The sequence below is a fragment of the Pan troglodytes genome, chromosome 16 (assembly GCF_028858775.2).
Source record: "Pan troglodytes isolate AG18354 chromosome 16, NHGRI_mPanTro3-v2.0_pri, whole genome shotgun sequence".
Taxonomy (NCBI): domain Eukaryota; kingdom Metazoa; phylum Chordata; class Mammalia; order Primates; family Hominidae; genus Pan; species Pan troglodytes.
In genome coordinates this window covers 40,497,751-40,525,263 of record NC_072414.2, presented here as the reverse complement: position 1 = coordinate 40,525,263, position 27,513 = coordinate 40,497,751, and the positions used below count along the sequence as shown (strand labels likewise).

The 27,513-nt window shown below is 39.3% G+C and overlaps 1 protein-coding gene across 2 annotated transcripts in view; it reads left to right on the top strand.

The window, feature by feature from the left end:
- The window catches only part of FBN1 (fibrillin 1), a 235,420-nt gene that overhangs the window by 106,740 nt on the left and 101,167 nt on the right, over positions 1-27,513 (top strand). For both annotated transcript variants that reach the window (XR_008539304.2, XM_001149266.6), the window contains exons 7-13: positions 1,037-1,234; positions 4,594-4,719; positions 12,083-12,208; positions 17,520-17,678; positions 21,972-22,151; positions 22,806-22,946; positions 24,668-24,787. Coding sequence is in view for 1 of the 2 variants with exons in the window: in XM_001149266.6 (XP_001149266.4) it covers positions 1,037-1,234; positions 4,594-4,719; positions 12,083-12,208; positions 17,520-17,678; positions 21,972-22,151; positions 22,806-22,946; positions 24,668-24,787 (1,050 nt within the window). In the remaining variant the exon portion in view is untranslated. The remainder of the gene's footprint in view (positions 1-1,036; positions 1,235-4,593; positions 4,720-12,082; positions 12,209-17,519; positions 17,679-21,971; positions 22,152-22,805; positions 22,947-24,667; positions 24,788-27,513) is intronic.

The window sequence follows — 27,513 nt, the reverse complement described above, 5'->3', positions numbered from 1 at the left end:
CTCACAGGAATCACTGCATCTAAACACTTCTGAAAATGACCTGGAAGCATGCAAATGTTGGTTTGTGGATAGAAGCCCATGAGTCCCACCCCAGCCCAGCCTCCCTTGTCTGTCAAGGTCATTGTAGAACCACGGAAATGGATATTATGGCCCTGATTTCTCTCACAAGGGGACAACCTGGGTTTGGTCCTCTGTGCTCACTACGTCTTTATCTTTCTTATTCGTTGTTGGCTCTCTCTCTGTAGGAAAAAAAAAAAAAGAGGCAGATCTTATAACTGGTGGTAGACTGCTCTGATTGGAAATTCTCTTGTGGACTTAGCTTATCCCTGTTTTGCTTTAAGATGGTCCTTTTGCCTAGGGGTTACAATGATTTCAGACCAGTGTCCTCACTCTTTATATTAAAACCTAATGTGTTTTGCATGGACAAAATTTTAAATTCTTGTTTGTTGGTTTGCTTGTTTTGTATTTGAAATAAGATGACCCCAACTCAAAAGAAACAGATAACCATTTCTTTTATTGAAGGAACTCCCAGGAAGAAGGTGCCATGACTTGCCTCACTGCAAGCTTCAAAATTCTTTGCTTTCTCAGCCCTAAATAACAATAGACTGGAAGCTCTGTGAGGTCAGGGATGTGGCCTCTTTTAGTCACTGAAGCATCTGTATCAGGCATAGGAGCTGATTCAGTGTAGGCACTGATATATTTTCTTGAGTAATGAGTGGATAATAATATTACCATGTTAACATTTGTATAGCAATTCACAGTTGTAAAGAGTTTTCCATTAGCTCGTCTGATCCTCACAATGCCGTTTTCAAAGTGGATAACAACTGATGTTTTCATCCCTATTTTGTAGGTTAGGAAATCGGGTTCAGAAGTAGAATGGTCTATCCAAGGCCTTACACAGGGGCAGTGATGAATGATTCTGTCCCTGAAATTCATTTCTCAATTTGGAGTCAAGCAAGATGGAGCACAGCTGTTCCTCTGCATGATGGTTCCTGCTTTTCTGGATTTTCATCAGATTTTTATTCTTTATTTTCAGATTACAGGACAGGCCCATGTTTTACTGTGATCAGCAACCAGATGTGCCAGGGACAACTCAGCGGGATTGTCTGCACAAAAACGCTCTGCTGTGCCACAGTCGGCCGAGCCTGGGGCCACCCCTGTGAGATGTGTCCTGCCCAGCCTCACCCCTGCCGCCGTGGCTTCATTCCAAATATCCGCACGGGAGCTTGTCAAGGTAAACCCGGGCTGATGGAATTATTAATGGATTAATCTTATTTGCTCTAGAGAGCCATTCTCCAATGAAGTTGAAGAGAATGGAAAAGTAGTGTCAGCTACATAACTTCACAATTTCGCTGACTGCATGATATCCTGCATTAGGAACGTGGCTCTCGAGAGAGCAGCTGAAGTCTTACTGAATGTTTTCTTGCCAACCATTCCCCCTTTCTGACTCCAGAGGTGGTGTGATTCTGTTTACAGCGATGCTGTGCATTACGGCAATGCTGTGTAGAAACACAAAGCAAAGTTTGTGAACAAGGTAGTTTATGTTTTTCTTAATTTTTTTTCTTCATTTGAAACTGTTGAATTCCTCTCTCTCATGGGTTGTGCTTAATTGACCTGAAGAAAATTGTTTCTCTCGACATTTTGCATGCTACATTATGCATTTTTTTACAAGTCCGAAATAAATTAGGATTTGTTTCACAGTTTTAAATATCCCCAGATGTCGCCTGCTAGCTGCTTCTCCTGCCTCCCGTAGAAGCCCTTACTCTGTTTTTGGCTTTTACTCCTGTTCTTCCAGCTGTACAAATTCTTTTATTGTCTGGATGTCTGGCAGGAAACAGGAGGAAGTGAACAGAGGCAGCTCCACACTAAACTGATGGGATTGAAAACTCTCAGCCTGTATCTGTTTCCTTTAGACAGCCTCAGGACTTTTTATAGCAAGTTGCAATATTTTCAGAAACTTCAGGATATGCTTTTCTGAGGCAAATAGATAATACTTTGGCTTTGTTTTGTATGTTAATTCTAAGGGTAATGTGCAATAAAACAGAACTTGAGCTTAGTCACACAGTTTTGTGGGTCTCCATTACATTCCACTTCAATTAATTCCACTTCTGATATTGTCATTCCTGGCCTTCATCTCCCATGTACAACATACAGCTCCTTTGGATGCCCTTAAATGTATCCCTCTGAATGTCAGGAGAAGAAATAAGTCACCTTGAAACTCTAAAATTATCAAGGGATGGATTGTAGTATTTTATAAAAGTTTAGTTGTTTTTTGGTGCCTTCTTATTTTTCCCATTTTTAGAAAATCCCAGTGAGTTTTGAAGAATTGGTTCGTCTTGGGATTACAAAGTTAGCTAATACCCATGAACTCATTGACAGTGACCAGAGAGCTAGACTTTTAACTGCCTCAGCTGCCCATCAATGACCCATTGTCAGAGGTTAGGGTGCTAATGGAATTGGGGGGGTGGGGATAATGAACTGCCTTCTCTTTAGCTTTGCTATTCGTCTCGTAAATCTGGATCTTTCCAGCGTTTGCTTCCTGTTTCTTTCTAACTCTGCTATTCAACATCCAAGAAAATATGTTTTTTATAAGAAAAGTTTTGAAAACCCATTGAATCACAATGGCAGTTATATTGCCATTTTGAGAGTGAAATTCTTCATGTTTGGTTGTTGTTGTTGTTGTTGTTGTTGTTTCTAAGAGATTCTGCCACCAGGTTGTGGCTCTCGCTCCTTGCTGGTGTTTCCAGTCCTTGGGTCAGATGTGAGGGGCTGTGGGCAAATGGGTTCATAAAGGAGCTTATTCTGTCTTCAGACCTGGAGTATACAGCCAATGGAGAATTGCCTTGTCTATATTTTCTGTTGGCCAGAAATCATGATCAACAAGACAGCTAGTTCTGCCTATATGTAAAAATCTTGATTTTCAAAAACATTTAAAAAAATACATTCAACACATCAAGAGAATGGAAAATTCTGGTCTAAGACAAAACTGAAATTGGCTAGAAAACATAATTTAATGATTTTCTACATATATTCATGTATCTGTGTGGGTTAAGATATTTCATTTAAAACAGTAAGTGATACTTTTATAATAAACTAAATTGTTGTTTCTTTAATATCCCTTTTACTGCATGCTGACTTTTCTCAAGAACACAGGTTGAGATCTTATAAACAGCGATCACTTTTTTCTTTACTCAATGAAGAGTGAAACTAAAGAGCACATTAAGCTTCCAGGTTTCAAAAAGAATACATTAGACTGTTTGCTTGGGGATTCTTTATTAAATCAGACTTTTCTGTTATGAACAAAGAGATGGAGAGAATGTACATGTACTTTTATAATCTTTATAACAGAAGTAGTGAGCCTGAAATGATTAATTTTGCTCCTGGAAGGTTAATATTTGGGCTTACACATAAGAACCCAAGTTAGTCCTTAGGTGCTGGTTATACAACAGTGAAGAAAATGGACAAAGTCCCTGCTTTCTGGAAGCTTATATTGAAGACATTCAATTTATTAAATAAAACAAACAGGCATGTATTAGGTCAGTGGGTGGTTAGTCTTGTGGAAAAAAATAAACAGGGAAGGAAGGATGATTAGAGCCAGCAGCCAGGTGCTGCTGTTGGACTGTCAAGGGAAGGGCTCGTGGCTAAAGTGGCATTGGAGCACAGACCTGGAGGATGAGACATCGTGGGCCATGCAGCTCTCTGGAGGAAGACTATTCCGGGCAGAGGGGCAGCCTTACAGAGCTCTGTGGCAGGTGCATCCTTGGCATAATTGAGGAATCCAGTGTGATGGGAGAGATAGGAGGGTGGAAAATGGGTAAAAGAGCAGAGAAGTCATGTCGAACTCCCCAGGACATAGTACACACTTGCACGTTGAGCTGGGGAAAGACATGATCTCACTGACATTTACAAAGGTGCCTTCTGGCGGCCACTGTGCCAGCAAGGTAAGTCTGCAGCTGAAACTACACACTCACTCACCTAACAATCTCTCTCACTTCTTGGCCTAATTTTCTGAGTTGTTTAATTTTTACTGTGCAAGGCACTTCTCCAGAATGTGAAGTGAACATTTCCACTTCATTTGCGCAAAAACATTAGCTGTCTCGTGTAGTCTGAGTGACCTTCAATAAATTCCGTTTTAACTAAATCACTCAGTACAACTCTTAAAGGTAGTTTCATTGTAGAAATGTATTGCATCTTGATTTGCAAGATTTTTTGAATAACTCTGATTATTACTGACAATCTGGAGATAAAAATGAGGCCGTGAATAATGGACTTTTAAACGTATCTTTATACTTTGCTGCATATGTGCTAAAACCCGCGAAAGTTAATACACTCTCCTCTACATTAGGAAACATGGAAGGTGGGAAAACAAAAAATACTTGTGACTTCTTATGGAACATTATTAATCAAACGATGTATTTTACATAATGCAATTGTGAGAAACAGTTTCTCTAATCATATTCCAAATATTGTGATGGACAAATAACTCACCGATATAAATATGGTAACATAATTGTGGACAAATTATCACATTTTATTCTGCAATGAATTTCATATGAGGTTTTTTTTCTCTCTCTGTCTTCTGTAATCTGACAGATGTGGATGAATGCCAGGCCATCCCCGGGCTCTGTCAGGGAGGAAATTGCATTAATACTGTTGGGTCTTTTGAGTGCAAATGCCCTGCTGGACACAAACTTAATGAAGTGTCACAAAAATGTGAAGGTAAGAAATCTTATGCTTTGCAGTTGGAGGGTGTAGTGGGGGCAGGCAAAACTCAACATTAGAAACAAGCTTGTTTGCAAATTATTCCTAAATCCTTCTGTCTTTGTCATCCCTGTGAATGTGTAAATATAATATTTTTAACAGTAATAATATGCCTTTGTGCTATTGGACCAGAAAAACCCTGTAGCTTTTTCCACTTTTATAGACCCAAAACAAGAGGTCCATCTGAATCAAATTAAATATGAAAAACATGAAATATTTTTGAACCAACGTTTGGTTTAAAATGTTCAACACACATGTTTTTGCATAGTTCTAGAGACATGAATTTAAATTTGGTCATTAGATATCATTCAGAATAATATATCTTCCGAAGTTTTTCTAGTTAAAAGATATGTTTGATTTTGTGTGTGGGGAGGCAGATTGATCTATTAACCCTTATATTTATGCTCCTAGTACATGCTCATGATTTTCTTTTCTGGGGGATGGTAATTGCCTATCAAATGAAAAGCTTTTAATGTTAGTCAAACAGAAAAGTAATTTGAGATAATTTTTATATTTACATTTAGTTTATAGATTGAACTTCTACAAATATATATACAGAGGATGTGTTTATAGTCACCACTACTGCCACTGCTCTTTGCCGAAATGAGGCCTGACTTCCAATTACAGTCATAATTTCTTCGTGAGAGGGGAGCATCTAGAAAATATGTAGGCAGCATTGGACTCTCTTTTCTTTGATGAGTGCATGTAACTTATATATAGTAATGTCTGACAATAGTGTAACAGCATTCTCAGGGCTACATCTCTCATCAAGATCAGAAGAGAAAACTTTTTCCTTCATCCTCAACTCACCCCACCTTGAGGTTTCATTTAGATGGATGCATTTTTATTGAAAACAGATGCTGTTATATTTATGCCCCTAGACTCTAACAGTGAGTACATTCTAAGTTATTTGTCTGGGCTGGATAATTAACCTTGTCAGTTGCCACTGTATATCAGATGAGCAAAAGACAGCTTTAAATTTAAGGTGCAATTCATAAATTACATGTAAGACATTTAATATCTACTTGCCCTGAAACTGAATAATCTAACTCTGATAGAACTATCTTTATGAGTTGGAGTTGTTTTTAGGTTATAAATCATCATTGAATTTATAATTGGTATTGCATTCTTGAACATGTTATACATAGTTATTCGGGGTAGTTGTGAAAAAATAGTTCTTTCTAAAGGCTTCTTAAAAAACATTTTAAGTTTCAAAGAACAATTAAGTTGACTCTCGATAGGCCAATGTATTTTAGAAGTTGTACTGTAGATCTAAATTTGAAGCAGAGAATGTTGGCACTGAAAGGGGCAAAGAACTCAGCTATTTCCACACTCTACATTATATATTAAGGAATGGTGTCTTGGGTGTATTAAGTACCCTGTCTGAGGCCATTCAGACAAGACTGCTCAAATTTAACTCTTTAACTCACACTCTGGTGCTTGCTGAGCCGTATTACATTGTCCTCTTTCCTAGATGAAAGTTATTATTCTGGAATAGATTTTCGGGCCATATATACACATACACACACACACACACACACACACATATATACACACACACACACATATACACACACATATCTTTATATAGACACACATATATCTATATACACACACACATATATATATGACATTAACTTAACAAGCCATTAAAGTTTATCACATGCAAAACCTACATCAATGATAGGTTGTGTTTTATCTTTTAGGCTTTCTCAGTTTAATATATTCAGCTTCAGAATATATAATCAGCTTCAAGATTGAGGGGAGTATAGTCCTTATGACTTGTCCAGTCTGTGTTTTGTTTTCTGAAATTATGATGGCTTCCAGCCTGAACTAGAATTGATTTTGTCCCTTGCTTTTCATTCAGACAAGTCAATTAACGGAATGGTCTATGGATGTGGACTAGACAGAAGATTCTAATTTAATGCTCAGACTGAAAGAAAAATCATTCGAATCTTTTTATTGATGCTAAGAAACCTATTATGGTGGTGTATCCAGTGGACCAAAAACTCAGTCTGAGTATTACTTAATCCTTTTCCACACACACAAAAATTTTCCAGCTAGCTACATGTGAAAGTCAGCAGCAAGATAAAAACAGACTATTTTGGCTAGATTTTTTTTTTCCTTTGCCATCTATTACATTAATTTAGATAATGGTTTTTTCCTTCTTTTCCTTCTAGTATCAATGCAAAATTGATACTAGAGGAGAATGTCCTGTTAGTGCTATACATTCTCTGGCCTGGAGACTGGTGTGAGCAGAGTTGACCTGTCTTACTCTGGTAAGAAAGTAATCAGGAAGTACCCTGAGAGCTCTTGGCAAGCTGGGTTCACTTCTTCGACGTCCTTGCTCTTTTCCGGTTACAGTGTCTCACTGTGGAAATGGCATAACTCTGGGCATCGGCTGGTGTCTAGATGGCCAATAGAGGGAACCCAGGAAGTCTGGCCCATAATCACTGAATATATGCCCTAGAAAGATGATGAGTATAACCATGGGGTTCTGTGCCCTTGTGAAAATGTCCTGGTACCTTTGCCATTGCTTTGAGTGGCTTTTTAAAGGTAGCTTCCTTTAGACTTGGAGGGGAAGGAATTGAGTACTTTCCATAGAATTTTTTCAAGAAACACCAATTCCATCAAATTGGCTTTAGCAAATTCACAAGATGCTAACCCTCACGCTCTCAGATCTGAGAATGCCATTATTCAAGTTGCTTTCCATGAGATCTTCCTCTTGCAGAATTCTCACTTCCTTCCTAAAATGTCCCTCTTTCCAAAAACTAAAAAAAAAAAAGAAATGTTACGGAAAAGTGTTTTATAAATACATATAATTGGAGGACATTTTGAAATGTAAATTAACAAGTTGAAGGGATTTAAACAACAATTATTAAATTTTCATACATTTAAGAAGGAAAAGATTGAGATTTATAGCTGTGATTTGAGAAAAAAGGAAACAGAGTTCATGCCCACCTTCTTTGTTGATCTTTCCAATGACTGTAGAGTATGCATGCTGAAAGAACACATGAACATTTTTCTTTGGAAACCAAGTCCATATTTGCATAGGTTACTATGGGAGGAAATTAAGAAATAAAAAGCGTAATTAAGGGATTAAGTTTTATTTCTGGAAGAAGTCCGTTGGATTCCTAATTAACCACTAATATTTTGGGATTTAGATTATCGCCAGCCCAGCCTTTAGCAATTATAACAGCACTGCATGATGCACAGGACCTTTTTAAAAGTGTAGCTTTTAAATCCATGCACTCCATAATATGTGAGCCAAAAACCTCAGGACTTCCCCTTTCCAAAATAATGGCATATTTATCTCATGGCTACTTACTGTTAGGGGCTCTTATCCTCTCAGGAGCTAGGGAGAATTCCTGGGGCGGCTTAACCCACTACCACAGATGGGGCTCCATCCTCTTTCAGCTGTTTGCAGGCCCTAGACTTTCACTGTTCAAGGTAACTGGCTCTCTCTATACAATTAGTTGAAAAAAAAAATCTCTGTGGTGAAGGTCAAAGAGCCCTGGAAATAAGGCAGGCCTGGCTCCTGTCCTTGATGCCCCATGGTCAAGTCCCTAATGCTTTGTGTGATCTTAGATAAGTCAATTACCATCTCTGAGTTACTTCAACTTTCAAATGAGGGGGTTGAACAAGATGCTATGTGGGGGTTCTTTCCAGTTCCAGAATTCAGACTCCATTTTCAAGTTGTGATCAGACAGCGGATGCAGCATGAATAAAAGCTGGCGTATGTGGTGTGACTATAAAATAGTATGGCTGATGTTTTTGTCAACATGACTTGAAGAGTCAGCTTGTTTAGTTTTTAGTGATACATTTTACACTGGGTTGAGTTTGTACAATCAAACAAAGTTAAGCTCACAGGCTCAGTGGCATTCATGATCATTAGTGTGTCACATGTTACTTTTAAACAGCTGCCACAGTTTTTAGTTTTTTTCTCTCATTGTATTAGTATCTAGGCAGTCAGGATCAGGTTAACTGTCAGGATCAGGTTTCTCTTGTCAAGTCCACAATCTTGGATGGAGCTTCTAGATAGCCAAGTAATAGATGGTGATGCCTGTCCCAGAACAGACACCAAGCTCCATCCATCTGCCCTCCACACTCTTTCCTCCCATTCTGCCAGAGGAGCCCTAGGATAAAGGGGCTTAGGCATGGGAAGAATGCTCTGGGAGAACAGATGAGACTGAAGGATGGGAAGGAGCAGAAACAAAGGACAGGTGGCGAATAAGGAAGGAAGAGATCTGCCATTTGTGACTCTTCTTAAGGTCACAGCAAGAAGCCAGTGGGGTCATGGACAGCTACCATGGGACAGCTACTCCCCAGCAGCTCTGCCTCCTTTTCTGCCTCAAGGAAGCAGGGAGAAATGTCCAGAGCACGGAAATAGCTCTTCCCAGCCAAGCACCACTCCCCAACAAGCGTCCCCACCTGGTTTACTTTCATGGCTGGCATTTGACACAGCCTGATTTATAGAAACTGAGAAAGTGACCGTTCTCAAATTCCCTCTTAACTTGGGATGCCTCAAATTCAATTAAAAGGAGATGAACACAGAGTGGGAAGAACTTGGAGAAATAATAAATTCATATGAATGAGTTTCAGAGTGTGAGTCAATCCTATTCAAACACCTTATTCTGGCCTTTGCTGTCGGGAACTTTCCACCACAGCCTGGTAACAGATAGAACTCTTGCTTTTATTTGTTACGAAGCCATGCCACTGAGAAACAAGGTGGTTTAGGAAAGGGGAAAGGCACTAGACACCTGAAGGCAAAAGGGTGTGTCACTGAGAAGGGGACATATTAAGGGGAATTTGAAGTCATTTAAGCTCTTTCAAATGTAACAATTTGGCCTAGTCCCATTTTATCTTAATCTGTGTGAACTCAGGGAGGTGTGCACTATGACATATTTCCTGACCTGCTGGCTTTCAAAGGCATGTACCTAGATGGAAACTCCCCACACCCACCCTAAAAACCCCTGCCAGTTGGAGACTTGGGTTTAGCCTCACTTTATAAATGACGGGCCTCTTTGCTCTTATTTCAGGTTTGATTCATGTCAGTTTTCTGAAGGCCTCAGTGTAATGCAAGAGGTGTACCTGGGCACCAGAGGTATAGAATCAGGCCCACAGTCCTACCTGCATTATAAGGATTAGATGATTGGGTACACATAAAGCATTTTGACTATGCCTAGCACTCAGCACATGCAAACTCTCATCATTATTGTTCTTGTTATTGTTATCTTCAATAAAGGGCCCAAATCTCACTCAGCCAGCATGGAAAAGATGTTTCCCCCATTCTGCCAATGTTAATTCTATTGTTTAAACAAATTTTTCTGACATGGGCTGTCATTTAAACTCTTTAGATATTGATGTACGCTAAGTGGCCTTAATAAGAATGGTAGCTGTCATTTATATTAATGGGTTGAGAAAAAATATTTAATACCACATTGTCTCCTCATGCGATCTTTGGCAGGTGTTGTAGGACTCAGATACTAACTTTTAGGGACACTTTGAAAAAGGTACATTCTTCTTAATTATAATTATAGCTTCCTCTATCCTTAAATGAAGCTTTGAATCCTGTAGGCTCTTTGACATACTTGCTTTTTGTTTGTGTTAAGTAGAAGTGTGGCTGCCTTGAGATATTACGTGGGTAACCCTAGGCTCTGTCTGCCCTTGGCAGTTTCTCTACCTGACCCTTTCACAGACTCTAGTGAAATTTATATCTGTCAGAATAGAATATGCACCTTTACCATTACATAATTTTGCAATGACAGTGCTGTTTATGTTAGCATTGACTCTAATATAAGCAGTGAAATATTGTTTGGTTTAGCCTCTAGCCTAGCATGGAAGAATGGTGATTTTGGTTTTAAAAAGGTTAAACTGCGCGTAAACACTGTCATTGCTGCCTTTTTTACTAACAAGGTGAACTTGAGTCAGAAGATACTTGAATCTGGTTCACTTAGAACTCTATTTTGTCTTATAAATGAAGAGAGTACTTAGCCTGTAGAATAAATGTTCTTATTGGGGGTTGTAAGCCTTTCCCAGTTTTAACGGTGTCAGCCTGGCCATTGTAATACTCCCAGGAGGCCTGGCTCAAATGTCTCCTCTCCCAAGGTCAGTGCAGAAAGCTCTGCTGGTCTCAGAGAGGAGGCCATGCAGATTCCCTGTGCCCTGAGTTTACTTCTAGCCTGAGAAGGAAGCTGTCATTTTTTTCTCTTCTTCTGCTGGTGCCGTATCTGTTGACATTTGTCAGTGTGTGGGTCAGGCTATTGAAAATCTCTCCTTGAAGGAAATGGCCATATTTGTCCTAAGGGAATTTTACTGCTTCCTTGATGGGAACCAGTGGTGTCAAGCCCTGAGGGCTAACCCCAGCTTTGGCCTCCATAGCATTCAGGATGTTTATTAGAGGATGTCCTTGGGATCAACACCTGCAGAAGAGAAGAGGAAGAGGCAAGAGCGTGCAGAGAAGACAAGCTGGGGTGCAGCCCATCAACAGCCTCCACTGGCCCCAGAAGGAATTGGGGAATTGGAGGGGCCTTCAGTGTTGTCTCCCATTAGGGCAGGATGCACCAGACTTTGATCCTCCTCCACAATTGCTTATTGGGTGTCGGGTGCCTGGGAAGGGTGTGACCTCGGGCGAGGTGGCTCTCTGCGACTCAGGCAATCTTAGAAGGGGCTGAGAGCCAAAGACCGTGTGTTGACAGTATTCCCAGCCTCCTGGGCAGCAAGTCCCTCTTTGAAGGGGACATTGGTTAGGGCACCCAGTGTCCATCACAGTTCATTCACCAACCACAGAAGACCATCATAATGGTAATTTGGGTGCCACTGAGAACACCAAGTTGGCCAAGTTGGGATCAGCACTCAGACCACAAGATCTCTTCTGTAGGATTCCAGTATCCGCGTTGTGGAAAATAGATTGAAAAGCAACGCAAGAAGTGATACAGAATATAAAATAATTAGTAGGAGAGTTTAACTTAATGCAAAACATGGAAACAAAAGGAAAACAAAATTTTAAAATAAATGACATTTGTAACATTAACATGCTATAGTTACTTGGTGAAACAACAGTACACAGGTTTAGATTTTAAAGGGGGGTGATTTCATTTTGCCCTAATCTGTTGAATTTGGTAAATCTTTTGGGTAAGTCTGTGTTGAAAGAAGCAGCATCTACCTTTGAATTGACTGTTCTCCATGCGGTTTTTACTTTTTAGTGATGGCTGTTTCCAGGGACATGATTTGACTAGTGTTAACATCTGAATCCTTCTACTGACTAATGGTTTTATATTGTGTCCTACAAATGCTGAGATTCTTTTTTTTTATATTCCAGATATTGATGAATGCAGCACCATTCCTGGAATCTGTGAAGGGGGCGAATGTACAAACACAGTCAGCAGTTACTTTTGCAAATGTCCGCCTGGTTTTTACACCTCTCCAGATGGTACCAGATGCATAGGTAGGTTTAATGACAAACAGCATGCATGGTTTGTGTAAGTCAGTTCCATAACAAACAACTTTCTAAACAAGCTTGTTAAGGAGCACATATAATTTATCAACTGAGGTAAAATGTACATTTTTGGAAAAATGTTAAACAGTTGACTGCCCTCTTAAAGAACAGAGGCACCTTGTGGTCATTTTGGAGACGTTTTGCCTCCCATAAAAGAGGGATGATCCAGGAGACCTTACAGATATCTTCAGTCTATTAATTAATGTTGCAGTCGAGCAGCATTAAACCTTGAAGCCATCCCAGGTGTCTCTCTCTTTTTACCCCCACTTTCAGTCATTCCCCAGAACCTATGTTAATTTGGCCTGAATTTTTTCAATAATCTCTTCATTGGTCTCCCTGCTTCTTGGCTTCTCTACAATCCATCTTGTCAGATTTATCTTCCTAAAATAGTGCTTCAATTAAATAACACTCTTGCTCAAACCCTCGGTAGTTTTCCATTAGGACTTAGAAATTAGTGGTTTTCAGTCTGTGTCCAGTGGATCCTTCAAGTGTTTCAAAGCCCTCCAGGGCTGCAGGGATTGCGGAGGGCACAGAGAAAAGGGAGAGAGCTGAGTGGGAAGGGCTCTTGTCCCCCCACACTCCCACACACATTCTAGGCATAGCAATTTCACTTTATCTGCTGTGAGTGTTAGACTTCCATGTCAGGTATCAATTAAATCAGGGGTTCTATTGTTTAAAAAATAGATTTGGCTGGGCGCAGTAGCTCACGCCTGTAATCCCAGCACGTTGGGAGGCCGAGGCGGGCAGTTTGCCTCAGTCAGGTCAGGAGTTCAAGACCAGCCTGGCCAACATGGTGAAACCCTGTCTCTACTAAAAATACAAAAATTTGCCAGGCGTCGTGGTGGGCGCCTGTAATCCCAGCTACTCAGGAGGCTGAAGCAGGAGAATCACTGGAAGCCAGGAGGTGGAGGTTCCAGTGAGCTGAGATCACGCCACTGCACTCCAGCCTGGGCGATAGAACGAGACTTCATCTGAAAAAAAAAAAATAGATTTGACAGCTGCTGGATTTAATAATTGTTAAGACTTCTTTAAAAGTGCAATGTTCTAGATTAAAATTCAAGTTCCAAAGTGCACAGTCTGATATTTAAGGATTTTAAGAGAGCTTCAAACTACATGAGGATTAAGACATATTTACATATCAGATGGTTCACATTTTAAAAGTTATTTTCTTTTTATCAAATGTATCCATACTAACTTTTTACAAAGGAGGAATGGAAGGGAACTAAGATTCATGGATCACAGGGTATGAGGTGTTTTATGTAAATTATCTGACTTGATGTTCATTTCACAGCAGTATTGTAGATGGGAAGCAGCTGAGATTGAGAGAGGTTAGATAAATAATGGCCCAATAGTTTAAGTGGGTAGTGAGAGAGGGATCTGGGATTCCACCGTGACCTGAGTGCACAGCCCAGATTTCCCTCATTTTGCCTTCTACCCCTCAACTCTGGATGCAGTTCACTCTTTCTTGCCAGATCCCTAGGCAAGCCCCGTTTCTTCTTTGCAACTCTGTTGTGCCCATAATTAGAAACTTGTCATACAAAATGATCCAAGTGACCTTTCTGCCTTCTGGTGCTCCTATTTCCCTCCATGGTAAGCAACAGAGACCCCCAAAATTATCCGTAGTGATGAGAAAATACAAATAGCCCCTGACAGTATAAACAAATCCAAGGCTTGTTCGTAAGACAGTTGTTTGGAATGAGTAGGTCTCATCAATAGAAAACCTCCTATGTAGATAGTGGTATGCAGTATCTTCCGTGCACATTTCTTCTAACCGTAAAATTCCAACTGTCACCTGCTGCCACCACATTCTGAGACTCTCAGACCTCCCAGCCCCGAGCTCCCTTTGTGTTCTAAGCTCTTTTAGTATTATTTTATTTGTTGTTCTGTGATCTTCCTGTGGCATTTGTAATACTGCCTGTAGGGTTGTCTTTCTATATTGTTGTGTTCTCTCTCTTCGACTCTTAGGAGTCATAAAGATGTCCTTTCCCTAGTTTGAGCCTCACAACTCCTAACTCCTGGTTGTACACAACCATGTTCGTGACAGGTTAGGAGAAGCCTGTTGACAGGCTAGACGACCTGCAAACACCTATTTAATCCATAATATATTTGCTTTGATATAATGTGATTTCTGGGTCCTGAGAATAAGGGCCAAGTGATTCAAAAGGGGAGAAAAGAGTGAGATTTCCTCCTCCTTTTCGCCAGATGTCTTGGCCAGGGCAGATTTAAAATGGAAGGTGTTTGTGGTTCCTTCTGTGTCCCTTTATGTCCCCTTAGCTTGACTCCTGAAGGTCTTCAAGTTATTCTACAGCCACCCCTTACCCTCTGTACAAAGTGACATACCACCACAACGGTTCCCCCCCCCCCCACCCTTGGTGTGGCACTGCTGCCTAACGAAGTGAAAAACTTCAGGCTGTTGTGTCCTGGAGGTCATTTACTCCAAATGGTTTCCAATTTTCAGTTTTTTCCTTCCTTTACTTATTAGCCTGTAGGTTTTCATTAAAATTATAAGTTATATAAATGTGTATTTTTAACAAAGGTGCTTCTTCAGCAAAAAAATAAATTAGAAAAATTATTATTATATGTGCAGGTGCCATCTGTAAATCAGGGACTGCCAGTAACCCAAACTTGATTTGTAATTTTTTTTACCCCCAACATTCACCATTTTGATCAAGAGTTTGTGATCCATTGATTTAACATATAAGTCAGCCAGATGGGCAATAACATGGTATCATAGTTGATTTGCAAAATAATAGACATTAGCCCATTAAGCTTTTGTCATTGGCAACTGTAGGCCCTAGTTTTGCTCTGAAAGATAGCCCATGCTGAAAATTATATGTACAAATTCCATAATTTGGTCAAGTGTTCACACTGGGTTTTGACCACCGAATTCATTTGAAGCTGGGATATAAGCCAGTTTTGAATATCTCTTCCCATTCTGAACAGTCTTTGGTTTCCATGCCCCAAGTATTTACTAATTCCCAAGTATATAAAGTATTAGTGGTTTTAAGGCATTACAAATTAGAATGTAGGAAGTTCAATTTCTCTGCCCTCTTGACGGGGGAGGTACCACCTGAGGCTTCACAGAGAGCATACTTGTCTATACTCCCTCTCCAGCCGTTTATCCTGGACCAGGCTGGAATAAAACTTGTTCTGCCTCTTTGGTGAAACTATTAGTCTGACCAGAGGTACAGGAACTGGAACCACAAAAAAATTCTGGAAAGCACATTTATACTGGCTAGTGGTTTTAAGTACTTTTCGGAAATAATCTTGTATCCTTTAAAACTGACCCATAATTTTCTTTTATGGTTTGTCTAGGTTGGTTTTAGTCTTCTTCACTTGATGTTAATAATTTAAATGTTTCTAAATTAGCCTTGTTTTTATTTTATTTCATTTTATTAATTTATTGAAACCTCAAGACATGAGGGCTTTGTGTTCTTAAGAATGATGTAGATGATAACAATTACAGGTATGACCCTCTTTGAGAAAACTTGAAATTTAATATTCAGACTTACAGGAAACCCAGGGATGGATTTTTGGCTATGAAAGATCTTTGCTTTACAAAAGGATTTAACCCTTATATTCCTTTAAATCAGTGGTCCCCAACCTTTTTGGCACGAGGGACTAGTTTCGTGGAAGACAATTTTTCCATGGACTGGGAGAAGAGAATGGTTTCAGGATGATTCAAGCACATTACATTTATTGTGCACTTTATTATAAACAATAAAGTGTATTATATTAAATTAATTAAATTAATACACAATATTAATTTATTATACACAATAAAGTGTATTATATTAAATTAATTAAATTAATACAATTTAATATTATATATTAAATTGTAATATATAATGAAGTAATTATACAACTCACCATAATGTAGATCAATGGGAGCCCTGAGCTTGTTTTCCTGCAATTAGATGGTCCCATCTGAGGGTGATGGGAGACATTGGCAGATCATCAGGCATTAGATTCTCATTGGGAACACACAACCTAGAACCCTCGCATGCATAGTTCACAATAGGGTTCACCATCCTATGAGAATCTAGTGCTGCCACTGATCTGACAGAGGCGGGGCTCAGGCAGTAATGCCAGCAATGGGGAGTGGCTATAAATACAGATGAAGCTTCATTCATTCACCTGCCGCTCACCCCGTGCTGTACAGCCCAGTTCCTAACACGCCACAGACCAGAACTGGGGATTGGGGCCCCTGGGGGTTAGAGACCCCTGCTTTAAATAACAAGCATATTGACAATATTATTTGCTTTTCAAAATTTAATTTTATATGATCTCTGTAGAGATATAGTTTACTTGAAGAGAGGTACACCCTCAGCACATGTTAGGCAGTAAAAGCGTTTTGCATTTTGCTACCTGCCTTCACTGTTTCATGGTAATATCTCAAAGGCATATGGAGCAGTTAGGTTTTCCTATGCCACAAACTCTTTCGGTAACCCAGAGCCTGTGCTGCAGTGTGTCGGATGTCATGACAATTAGACATGATGTAACTCAATAAAAGTGATATAGAAATGCGTCTTACCATGTTGCTTTGAGAAGACACTTTCTGCCAAAAACAACAACAAAATCCTTCTAGAGCTATTGTATCCTATAGGACTAAGAACTTGGAATCATGTGCCATTTTGAAGTTATAAATAACTAGTACCTTATAAAATCTGTTAGGGCCCTAAGACAAAAGGAAATCTTGATTAATAAGCATTGAATCTAAATGCAAAGTGGCTCATTCTTCAAAAATAACAACAACAACAAAAACTTATGTCTGACTCTCACAGTTGCAGACTGGAAAATAAGAAAGATCTTTTAGAAATGTAGACTAAATGTTGTTTTAAAATAGATTTACATATTTTCGTAAAATGGCTCGAATTAAGCAGTTTGAAACCAGGGACAACCCAGTCTGTCTTCAGCATAGAGACATGTCTTTATAAATAATTAACTGTCACTGCTAGTGATTTTCTTAGTCTCTCTTTTCCTATGGCACACATGGTTTTAATCATTCGTTCCCACCTTGGGTATGGAATGTGGGACTTCAGCCAAGTGCACTAGCACACAGGGGCAAAAGGTGTGAGACCAGGGATTTCTGACTGAGCACTGTTCCTGTGCAGCGCTCACAGCTTCCCTTCCGGGGGGCAGAGGTGTGAGTTAATCCTGCCGTAGCCCAAGTGTGAAGTATGGAGCTGCTCGGGCAGGGGAGTGTTGTTACAAGTATTATCTCAGCGATGTGTGTGTGTATGTGTTTCTTTGTCCTCAGATGTTCGCCCAGGATACTGTTACACAGCTCTGACAAACGGGCGCTGCTCTAACCAGCTGCCACAGTCCATAACCAAAATGCAGTGCTGCTGTGATGCCGGCCGATGCTGGTCTCCAGGGGTCACTGTCGCCCCTGAGATGTGTCCCATCAGAGCAACCGGTAAGAGCCCTTCCAGTTATCTGCAGAATATCCCATCCCAGCCCTCACAAGCCCAGTGGCAATGTGCATGATGCAGATGTAATGGAAACTTGGGTAAATGAGTAGTCTCCAGGAAATATAAGAGATGACATCCAGGGAAATTTCCCTAGAAAATGCACAGGGAAAAAAAAGGGGTCTGTACAAAGAGTACTGTTTTCAGGTACTGCTTTTTACTTAGCTGGCTTATTACTACTAAACAGAAACCTTTTGGGGAAGTACTTATTCTCATTTTAGTACTTAATGGCTCTCATGGAGTACTCAAAAGCTCAGTAGAGTAAAACTCAGCTTTCAGAATTTTTCAGGTAAGTTGTTCAGGAGACACATTTCCTTTTTCCTAACATTGGACTCTTTCCTTCCTGCTAAGTCCTGCTTGTTTTTTTTTTCCTTCACAGTATCTCTTTTATCTGTCCATTTTTTTGTTTCTATTAGAAGCATATTTTCTCTAGTCTGGACTGTTCCAGTAGTCTCCTAACTAGTCTCTGAAATCCACCATTGCCATGTACCTTTCCCAAAGTATGAGTCAGTGAAGTTCAGTTTAAAAAATTGTGTCTAGAGGAGAAAAAGGAGACACCTTTTGACTAATTGAGCCTATTTCAAAACACCATGTTGTACACAATGAATGCATACAATTTTTATTTGTTAGTTTAAAAATACATAACTAAACAAATACATAAATACAGCACACTTTCGTTAGTCGAGAAAGATGTCCAAAAATATTTCCCCAGGATGAACTCAGGCAATATTTAGTGGCCAATTCACTCCATTTCTTGCAAAGAACATTTGCTACTTAGCACAGCATTTAGAGTCCCAAATCTAATCCCAGTTCATCTTTTTAATTCTTGTTCTTTATAGTAGTTTAAATTATATGATTGAGTTTTCATTGCACCCAATCCGAGCATTTCTGAATTCAAGTTGGCTTTTTTTCTAAAACTTCTTGCCAGTTCAGGCTCTTTCTCCCTACTCCTGCCATCCTTGCCTGTTGTATATCCTCTTTTCTTGTTAAGGATCTGCTCAAACATGACCTAATCCATGAATATCCCGAGGTACCTGCAGCTGGAAGTGCTCCCTTCTTCCTTGTGCTCCCGTGGTTCTGGCTGGTACTATCACTATGGCATGAGTGCCATATGTGTGTTCACATCTTCCTCTTTTACTGGTTGATCAATCTCATTAGGATATCTCATTCATTATTGTAGTCTCATATTTCTCATGCTTTTTACACTTCCATAGTATTTAGCAAAATCTTGCTTATAGGAGGCATTCAAATACAGAGAGCAACTTATTAGGCAACATCTTTCCCACCAATTGAGCACATTTCAAAACATCACGTTGTGCACAATGAATATATACAATTTTTACTTGTCAATTAAAATACTAATACATAAATAAACAAATACATAGATGAAGTTTACCTTCCTGAGTCCAGTAGGGGACCATTTAGTAGATCACTGTTTAGAAGCACATGACTTCCTACTAAGACATGGCTTGGGTACCAGGAGAATGGCTTTTAAAATGCATATGTTAACTTAGGAATCAGCAGCTTTGATGTGTATTCCTTCCTGTGTTGAGGCTTTGAATAGAGAAGAGGACTAGGGCAGGTTTAGGTGCCTGCAGGAAGACCTACTTTGGGACAGTTGGAGCAGAAGACCAGGTTCCTGTGTGTGGCTTTACAGGGAGCTGTCCTCCCAGGTATACCACTGAGAGATGCACAGCCCTCAGAGGCCTTGGGCAAAACAGATTTATAGAGCAAAATAACTTGCAGGTAGGTTTTTGTTTGTCCAAATGTTCCAGTACCGGTGCTACAGAGATCTGGGCTCTTACAGAGAGTGATGCAGGAAGGATTTTAGATTGGCCAGCTTTTCACTCTTTAAAAAATAAATCAGTATCATCTTGGGTTAAGTGGAGATAGGAAAGATGGACATCAGCTTAACAAAATTAGCCCCACGTTGCTGATCCTGAATGTAAAGGGGCAATGAGAAGATTACTAAATCTGTAAAAAATAGGAAGAAATATCAGATTCAGTCTGATACACTTTCCTAGAGAGGTTAAGATGAATTTAATGGCATTCTTAAAGTAAAATGCCCACCTAATTAGCAGAAATGCTGATAAGCTATTCAATTTCTTTTATATAAATTCAAAAAGTCTTAAAAAGAAAGGCCAAATTGGTACCTACAAATGCTTGGAAGCAAAGTGAGTTCCTTAATGTAACTGTCATTTAATAAAATTAACACATAGTTAATGAATTCCTGTTATGTGCAATTTGCAGGGCAAGGCTGAGAGTGGGAACTAGTCATGAGTTAGAGATGATCCCTGACTTCAAAGACTACACAGTCTTAGTGGTGGGAATTTGGTGAGAGCAGGTTCCCAGGGAATGGTGGATATGGCACGTACAGATGATAAATCTATAGGAAGAGTCACTGTTGGTTGACAAACAGGATTGAGACATCTTGAGTCAGGGAAGCATGAACAACATAGAATTCCTTTACAAAAACATTCAAGTACATCAGTATCTCTGTAATTTGAAATTCCAGTGAAATCGTAATTAAAATGCTGTAAGAGAATTCTCTGAAAACATAAACTTGACCTGAGATGGAAATGTCAAATATGAATGAAGAAATTTTAGAAATGGACCAGAAAGTACCAACAGTACTTTCCTATTTAACCTCATGTAAATTGGCAGAATGTCACATGAGGTTGAAATATGAATGCATTTCAGTAAGACCTATTACTGTCTGAAAATAAGTTAAATTTTAGTCTGTAAGGAAAAGAAAAATATTAGTCTAATTTCTATTAATGGCTGAAACTAGCATAGAAGGTATCTATGAGAAAATCACTGTACAACTGTGAAAATAAAATTACCAAAATCCTAGCAAAAGAGGAAAAAAATGAAATTTAAGTCACATAGGTTACTTATAGAAGGGAACTATGAAAAAACATGGCTATTTGTAGGCAACATGAAAGTAAATAAAATAAATATATCCTTGGAAACCTGGATACTGCTTAAAAACACCTTTTTGGAAGCCCAGAACAAATGTGTGGAAACCTGAAGATGATTTATTTGATAAAGACCTGACACTGTGAAAAATAGTAATCATCCTAAAAATGTAGAATCATAGGGAAGCAGATGATGAAGTCAGGATGTCCTCAGTCAGAGGGTCACTATGCAGCATTCATACCAGACCCACACCCCTTGGTGTTTCTCCTCCCTTATGGGCCACTTCTCCATTGATATTGCTTTCTTTTACGAATCAGTATTCTTCAGGGTTCTGTCTTTGCACTCCCTTCTCTTCCCCTTCCACACCACTCTTACATGAGCTCATCCATCCCCATGGCTTTGAGTATCACCTCTCTGTACTGATGACTCTGAAACTCACGTCTAGCCTTGATTCGTCTAAGCTTCACACTGTCTTTTACAACTGCGAAGTGATAGCTCCACTTGGATGTCTGATATCTCAAAACTCCTATGTTCAAAATGGAACTTGGTTTCTACCCACCAAACCTGCTATCACCATGATTTTTCCCGTCCAGGCAAGGGCACCAACATTCACCCAATTGCTCAACCAGAAAACTAGGAGTCATTCTTGACTTCTTGTGTCCTGAGCTCTGACACTTACTACTTCACTGAGCACTATACATTTATCTCAAAAATGTACTTCACTGAACACTATACATTTATCTCTAAAATGTGCTTCAGATTTGTCCACTTCTGTCCGATTCAATCACTGACTCCCCCGTCCAGACATCATCATCTCCCCCTTGGTCTTCTGCAACAGCCTTGCCTCCCCGCAGTAATGTTCTTCATATGTTGTAATCGTAAGCATGATCTTCTGAAAATGGTCATCTGATCATGTCCCACCCCCGTTGAAGACATCCAGTGGTTTTGCACTGCGCATAAAATAAAATCCAAATTTTTTAATGTATTCTGTAGAGCCCTGTGGGATCCACAGGTGGGACTGGATGGAGAAAGTAGTACTTTTATGTTTTCCATGAGGTGAATTTTGATACAGATAAAGACTCTGAGGTTTTGGGAGGAACATGATTTTGGATTTGAATTATTGTTCCAGAGTGGTTGCTGCTGCAGGTATTAAAAATGGGAATCCAGTCAGTTGGTTCTTTTTCTTTTCTCCAGTTGACCTGTGAATTTTGAGGATCAATTTTATTCAAAAATATCTTTAAAAAAATAAGGATGACTTCTGTGGGCCTATGATCATAAGCTACAGCTCAGCTGTTGTGTTTTGTTTTGTTGTGTTTTTCTAGAGGATTTCAACAAGCTGTGCTCTGTTCCTATGGTAATTCCTGGGAGACCAGAATATCCTCCCCCACCCCTTGGCCCCATTCCTCCAGTTCTCCCTGTTCCTCCTGGCTTTCCTCCTGGACCTCAAATTCCGGTCCCTCGACCACCAGTGGAATATCTGTATCCATCTCGGGAGCCACCAAGTAAGAATTCAAAAATCATCTAGTTATTTTTCTTGCATTGTTCAAGTTAACATTTTTTATTATTTATTTATGCTGCTTTAGTCATTAAATAAGTTTGTAAATTGTTATATTAATTTTTGGTTTACATAATGTTATCTATATCTATATCATATGTATGTCTCAATTTTCCTATTGCATAGAGAAAAACGGGAGGATTCCTATTCGCCAGAGATTAATGTCCTTTTGTTATTGGTGTTTTCAGGCAACTATGGGAGAGTTATGGGCGATAGTTAAATCTGATTCACAGAAAGGATTAATAGAGGAGGTATAAAATTAGACTTTAGGTTATAGAGCTTGCAAGGCAGTTTTATAAGTAGTTCAATAGCAATATCTCTCTGCCTTTGTTATTTCTGCAAACTAGAGGTTTGAGAGTGAGGTGGTGAAGAGGGCAGAGAAAAGCAGGCTGCAGCTGGGTTGTGAGCTCCCCGGTGCTCACAGTGCAATGTGATCTCTGTTGGCAGGGTGGAAATATGCTCTGTTGTCACCAGACGACCTTTGCCCAAAGAGTATCCTCTTTCGTTTCTGATTCAACATCTTGTTCATTATTGTCAGATTAAGTACTGATGAAAGATACCATAGTTAAAATAATTTTAATGGGGCTTAATGTTCTTCTAGGGGTGCTGCCAGTAAACGTTACTGATTACTGCCAGTTGGTCCGCTATCTCTGTCAAAATGGACGCTGCATTCCAACTCCTGGGAGTTACCGGTGTGAGTGCAACAAAGGGTTCCAGCTGGACCTCCGTGGGGAGTGTATTGGTACGTGATCCATCCTAGGTTGGCACCAAGGGTCTGTTGTAATTCTGTTCCTTGACTCTACTGGTTTTCTATTGCTGCTGTAACAACTTGCCCCAAACTTGGTGGCTTAATACAATATAAATTTAAATTATCTTTCAGCTCTGTAGGTTAGTAGTCCAACAGAAGTCTTACTGGGCTAACATCCAGGTGTTGGGAGGGCTGTCTTCCTTTTGGTGGCTCTTGGGAGGAATCCATCTCTTTGCCTTTTGCAGCTACTAGCAGCTGCCTGTGTCCTTAGCTCATGACCCCTTCCTCCATTTTCAAAGCCAGCAGTGTTGCATCTTCAAATCTCTTTGTCTCTCTCTGGCTCTCTCTTGCAATTCCCTCTTCCACATTTAAGGATATTTGTGACTGCATTTGGCCACCTGTATAATCCAGGAGACTCTCCATCTCAAGATCACTGATTAGCAACCTTAATTCCATCTACAACTTTAATTCCCCTTTGCTAGCTATATAACATATCCATAGGTTCTGGGAATTAAGACATGAGCATATTTGGGAGGTCATTATTCTGCCTATTAAAATTACTTTTAACTTTCATTGTAAAAGATACTCAATTCATTTCTGGTAACTCCAATTTAAGACACCCTACCAAAAGCCCTACCATTAAAAGAAAGCGTTAAAAATATCCCCAAATTATGGAATTTTGCACATTATACTAGTCTAAATGTGTAGCTTACCAACTCTCTTAGACTAGTTATTTTAAATGGAAGAAAGAAAGTTTAAATTGCTGATGAGGCATTTAAGCTGGTGAAGGGAGGAAATGTAATGAAAGAATAATCAATTTTTGGATTGGATAAGAACACTCAGCTCCTATCAACTTGTTTTTAAAATAAGTTCACCTCTTAGTTCTGTTATGAATTCTAATTTTATAATTATAAATTTATGATTTGTCAGAAATGATTAGTTCTTACTTTCCCAAACTATTTAATTTCCTGATGATATGAACACCCCTTCTAGAGGTCATCCAGAGCTGAGTAGAAGTGGGAACATCTAACTGAGGGTTGCGGAATGTGAGGTCAAATCTGTATCTGGCACTAAGAAGCATGTGGACAAGTGGGTTATCTTTGCTAAATTTTAGCTTCCTCTTGTTTACAAGTAGGGTCATATAAACCAGTTTATCTCTAAATGCACTGATAATTCTAAGTGACTGTAAAACTAGTGTGAGCCTGTGTATTGAACACATCTGGGGATGGGGGAGACTCTGTGGTGATTGAGAACTGCCCTTTAAACAACAGTTGCTTCATGTTTTGTTCTAACATTTTAGTGGAACTCAGCAGGGAATGCTTGGATATGGTTAGACCTTCTTTTTATTGGAAAAAAACAGAGCTTCAGGAGATACTTGGAATCCTATCCAGAAGCCACTTCTGAAATGTTAGTCTGTTTGGTTCTCTTAGATCAGACTCAAGGAAGAAAAAATGTTTATTAGATCAAATTGTTGAGTTGCTACATGTTTGGAATTTTTCTCTGCAAAATGACACATGAAAATAATACACTTTAACTGCTCAACCAGTCTTCAAATGGCTAATGACATATTGTAGTGGAAAGAAAAAAGATCCTTTTATTATGTTATTTATTTCTCAAAAGGAAAATGTTTTATATGTATAAAAGGAACCCAGAAAGTCTTAGAATTATGAGATATTGCTATGTAATTTTGCACTAAAATACATTGTGCTTTGCAGATGTTGATGAATGTGAGAAAAACCCCTGTGCTGGTGGTGAGTGTATTAACAACCAGGGTTCGTACACCTGTCAGTGCCGAGCTGGATATCAGAGCACACTCACGCGGACAGAATGCCGAGGTATGGTCCTGGCTCCTGACGTGGAATGTGGGACATATATGCTAACTGGGGGTTGGCTTCAAAGGAGTTCCATGGAGTTTAAATAACCCATGCCGGAAGAGACTAATATAGTCCCATGGCTTTTTTGAACTTAGTTCCACCTATTGTCATTCTGAAAGACAGTGTCATAAAATCTGGCAAGCATTGAAGTTATTTTATAAGATGCGTCTATGCCTGAAGGAAAATCTTATTTTCAGTATTGTTGTCTCGTCACTATTATTGCCTCTTAAGTTTTCATCTGAGAAGTAGAGAGTGGGATTGTCCTTTATGACACAGCAACTGAGGAAAATTTCAGTTGAAATTATGTGCAATTAATTTCTTAATGGAAAGTTCTAAAAGATAGGGATGTCACTCTAAGCCCTTGCTGCTTTTTAGTGTGGTCAGCAACAGCATCTCCTAGAGCTGCTTGGAAAGGCAGAATCTCAGGTTCCACCACAGACATACTATTGCAGAATCTATATTTTAACAAGATCCCCCAGCAATCTGTATGTACATTGAAGTTTGCGAAGCACTGCTATAAATGTCCCCTCATAAAAAATTTCCCATCAGGTTTATTAACTAATTTATTAAGCCACCCAATATGCCTTTTATTAAATGACTCTTATGTACTAAGTTTCTAAAACAGAAATAAATAAGATACAATGATCACTGTCAGGGAGCCCAAACATCTATCTCCATCTCTATCTCTAAATTAAGCACAAAATGAACTGTATCATTAATTCAGTAAAGACAGAAAAAAAAAACAAGCAAATACTCTGTTAAAGTTAAATAAAAGGGCCCATCAATGATAGACTGGATAAAGAAAATGTAGTACATGTACACCATGGAATATTATGCAGCCATAAAAAAGAATGAGATCATGTCCTTTGCAGGGACATGGATGGAGCCGGAGGTCATTATAGTTAGTAAACTAACATAGGAACAGAAAACCAAATACTGCATGTTCTCACTTTTAAGTGGGAGCTAAATGGTGACACATGGACACATAGAAGGGACCAACACACACCGGGGCCTATTGGAGGGTGGAGGGTTGGAGGAGGGAGAGGATCAGGAAAAATAACCAATGGGTAGTAGGCTTAATACCTGGGTAATGAAATAATCTGTACAACAAACCCCCATGACAGAAGTTTACCTATTTAACAAACCTGCACATGTATCCCTGAACTTAAAAGTTTTTTAAAAGTTAAGTAAAAGATAGCGAGGTTTATATCACTTTAGAAAATTGGTAGCCATTGACAAGAGTTAATCTTATTTACCTCTTTTAGCAAAAGCTCCTCATGAGTTGAAGACATATAGAAGTTTTAATTTTTATCAGTGAACTGGCTTCAAAATTTATGAATTTTGTTCTCACGTAGAGATTTCTTGCCACCAGTGTATTTTAGTGCACTACATATAAATGACCATTTTAAGCAGAAAAAAACTGGAACAAGGACTTTGAACTCACTAACATTTCTATTAATTAATTATAAATATGGATAGGTTGAACACATAACTGAGTTGAGAACCTTCTTAATATTATGACTATTGTTTAAAATAATTAACATGTACAAATAGCATGCTAGGCATTTTGCAATAACAGAAAATAAAATGAAATCAATGTCCAGAGACTGCACTGTTAAATAAGCAAAGAGAGGTGGTTATTGAGAGCACTCAGCTGGGGCAAGGACCAGCCAGTATAAACTCATGTATGTGGTTGTTATCAATCTGAGAGTTAGTATTGGAGACTGAGGATGACCTGAATACTTAAAGCACTGCCTTCTTTAAGAGCTAGCACTAAGGTTATCCTGCAAATAAGAAGTTGAGAATGTGCTCACATTATTTTGCTGATGAAAGTTGCCACAGAATGGTCCAAAAGGCTGTGCACATAGCTGGGAAGTAAGTGAGGGGCCGAGTAGAAGGGGATAGAAGGATGGGCAGAAACACAGTAGAGGAGAACTTTGAATGACAAGCTTTAAATTTGTCTTATAGGGCAATGGGGAACCCCATGACATTCTGAAATTGAGGAAGAGAGAAAAATATGAACTTTTTATCCTGTTTATTTTAACCTTGGGCCTCAAAAAATTATAGGATCCTTAAAAAAAAAAGTCTGCTCAAGAATATGTGGTTTTTACCATTTTTTTTGAGTGTGGAGCAAGTCTGATTTTTAGCAAGGATTAAGAAATAAACGAGAGAGAAAAAGATCGTAGGTTGTTGGCACAAAGATCAGACAGAAGAAAAGCCCAGACTGCCTCAGCTCGTCCAATGACTTGTGTGGAAACCACTGCAGGATCTGCCCAGAAAGAAAGTGCATCTGAGGGCCAACCACAAGACACCACACAGACACAGGGTAAACAGTCAGAGTAACTGACGTGCCATGAACGCACGTGCTCATTGTTCAGGGGATATTTAGGGCACTTATACTCAGACAAATGTGACCTCAACTCTGCATAGATAGGAATGCTCCCATCCAACTCCACATAGTTTCTTGGTCCCTGTCTTCTGGGAATAAGCCCTGGAAGTGATTGTGTGCCTGTGTAGACAAAGAGGTTTGTGTTCATCCTCTTTGATGTTTATCCAGGTTTGTAGCTTCTAGAAACTGAGAGAAACAGATAATCCAGGGCACCATGCTATCCACTTTGGGCAGATTGTTAATATTTAAGGGAGAAATCAGATACAGGTTGTTTCAGTTATTGTTATTTTAACACTTC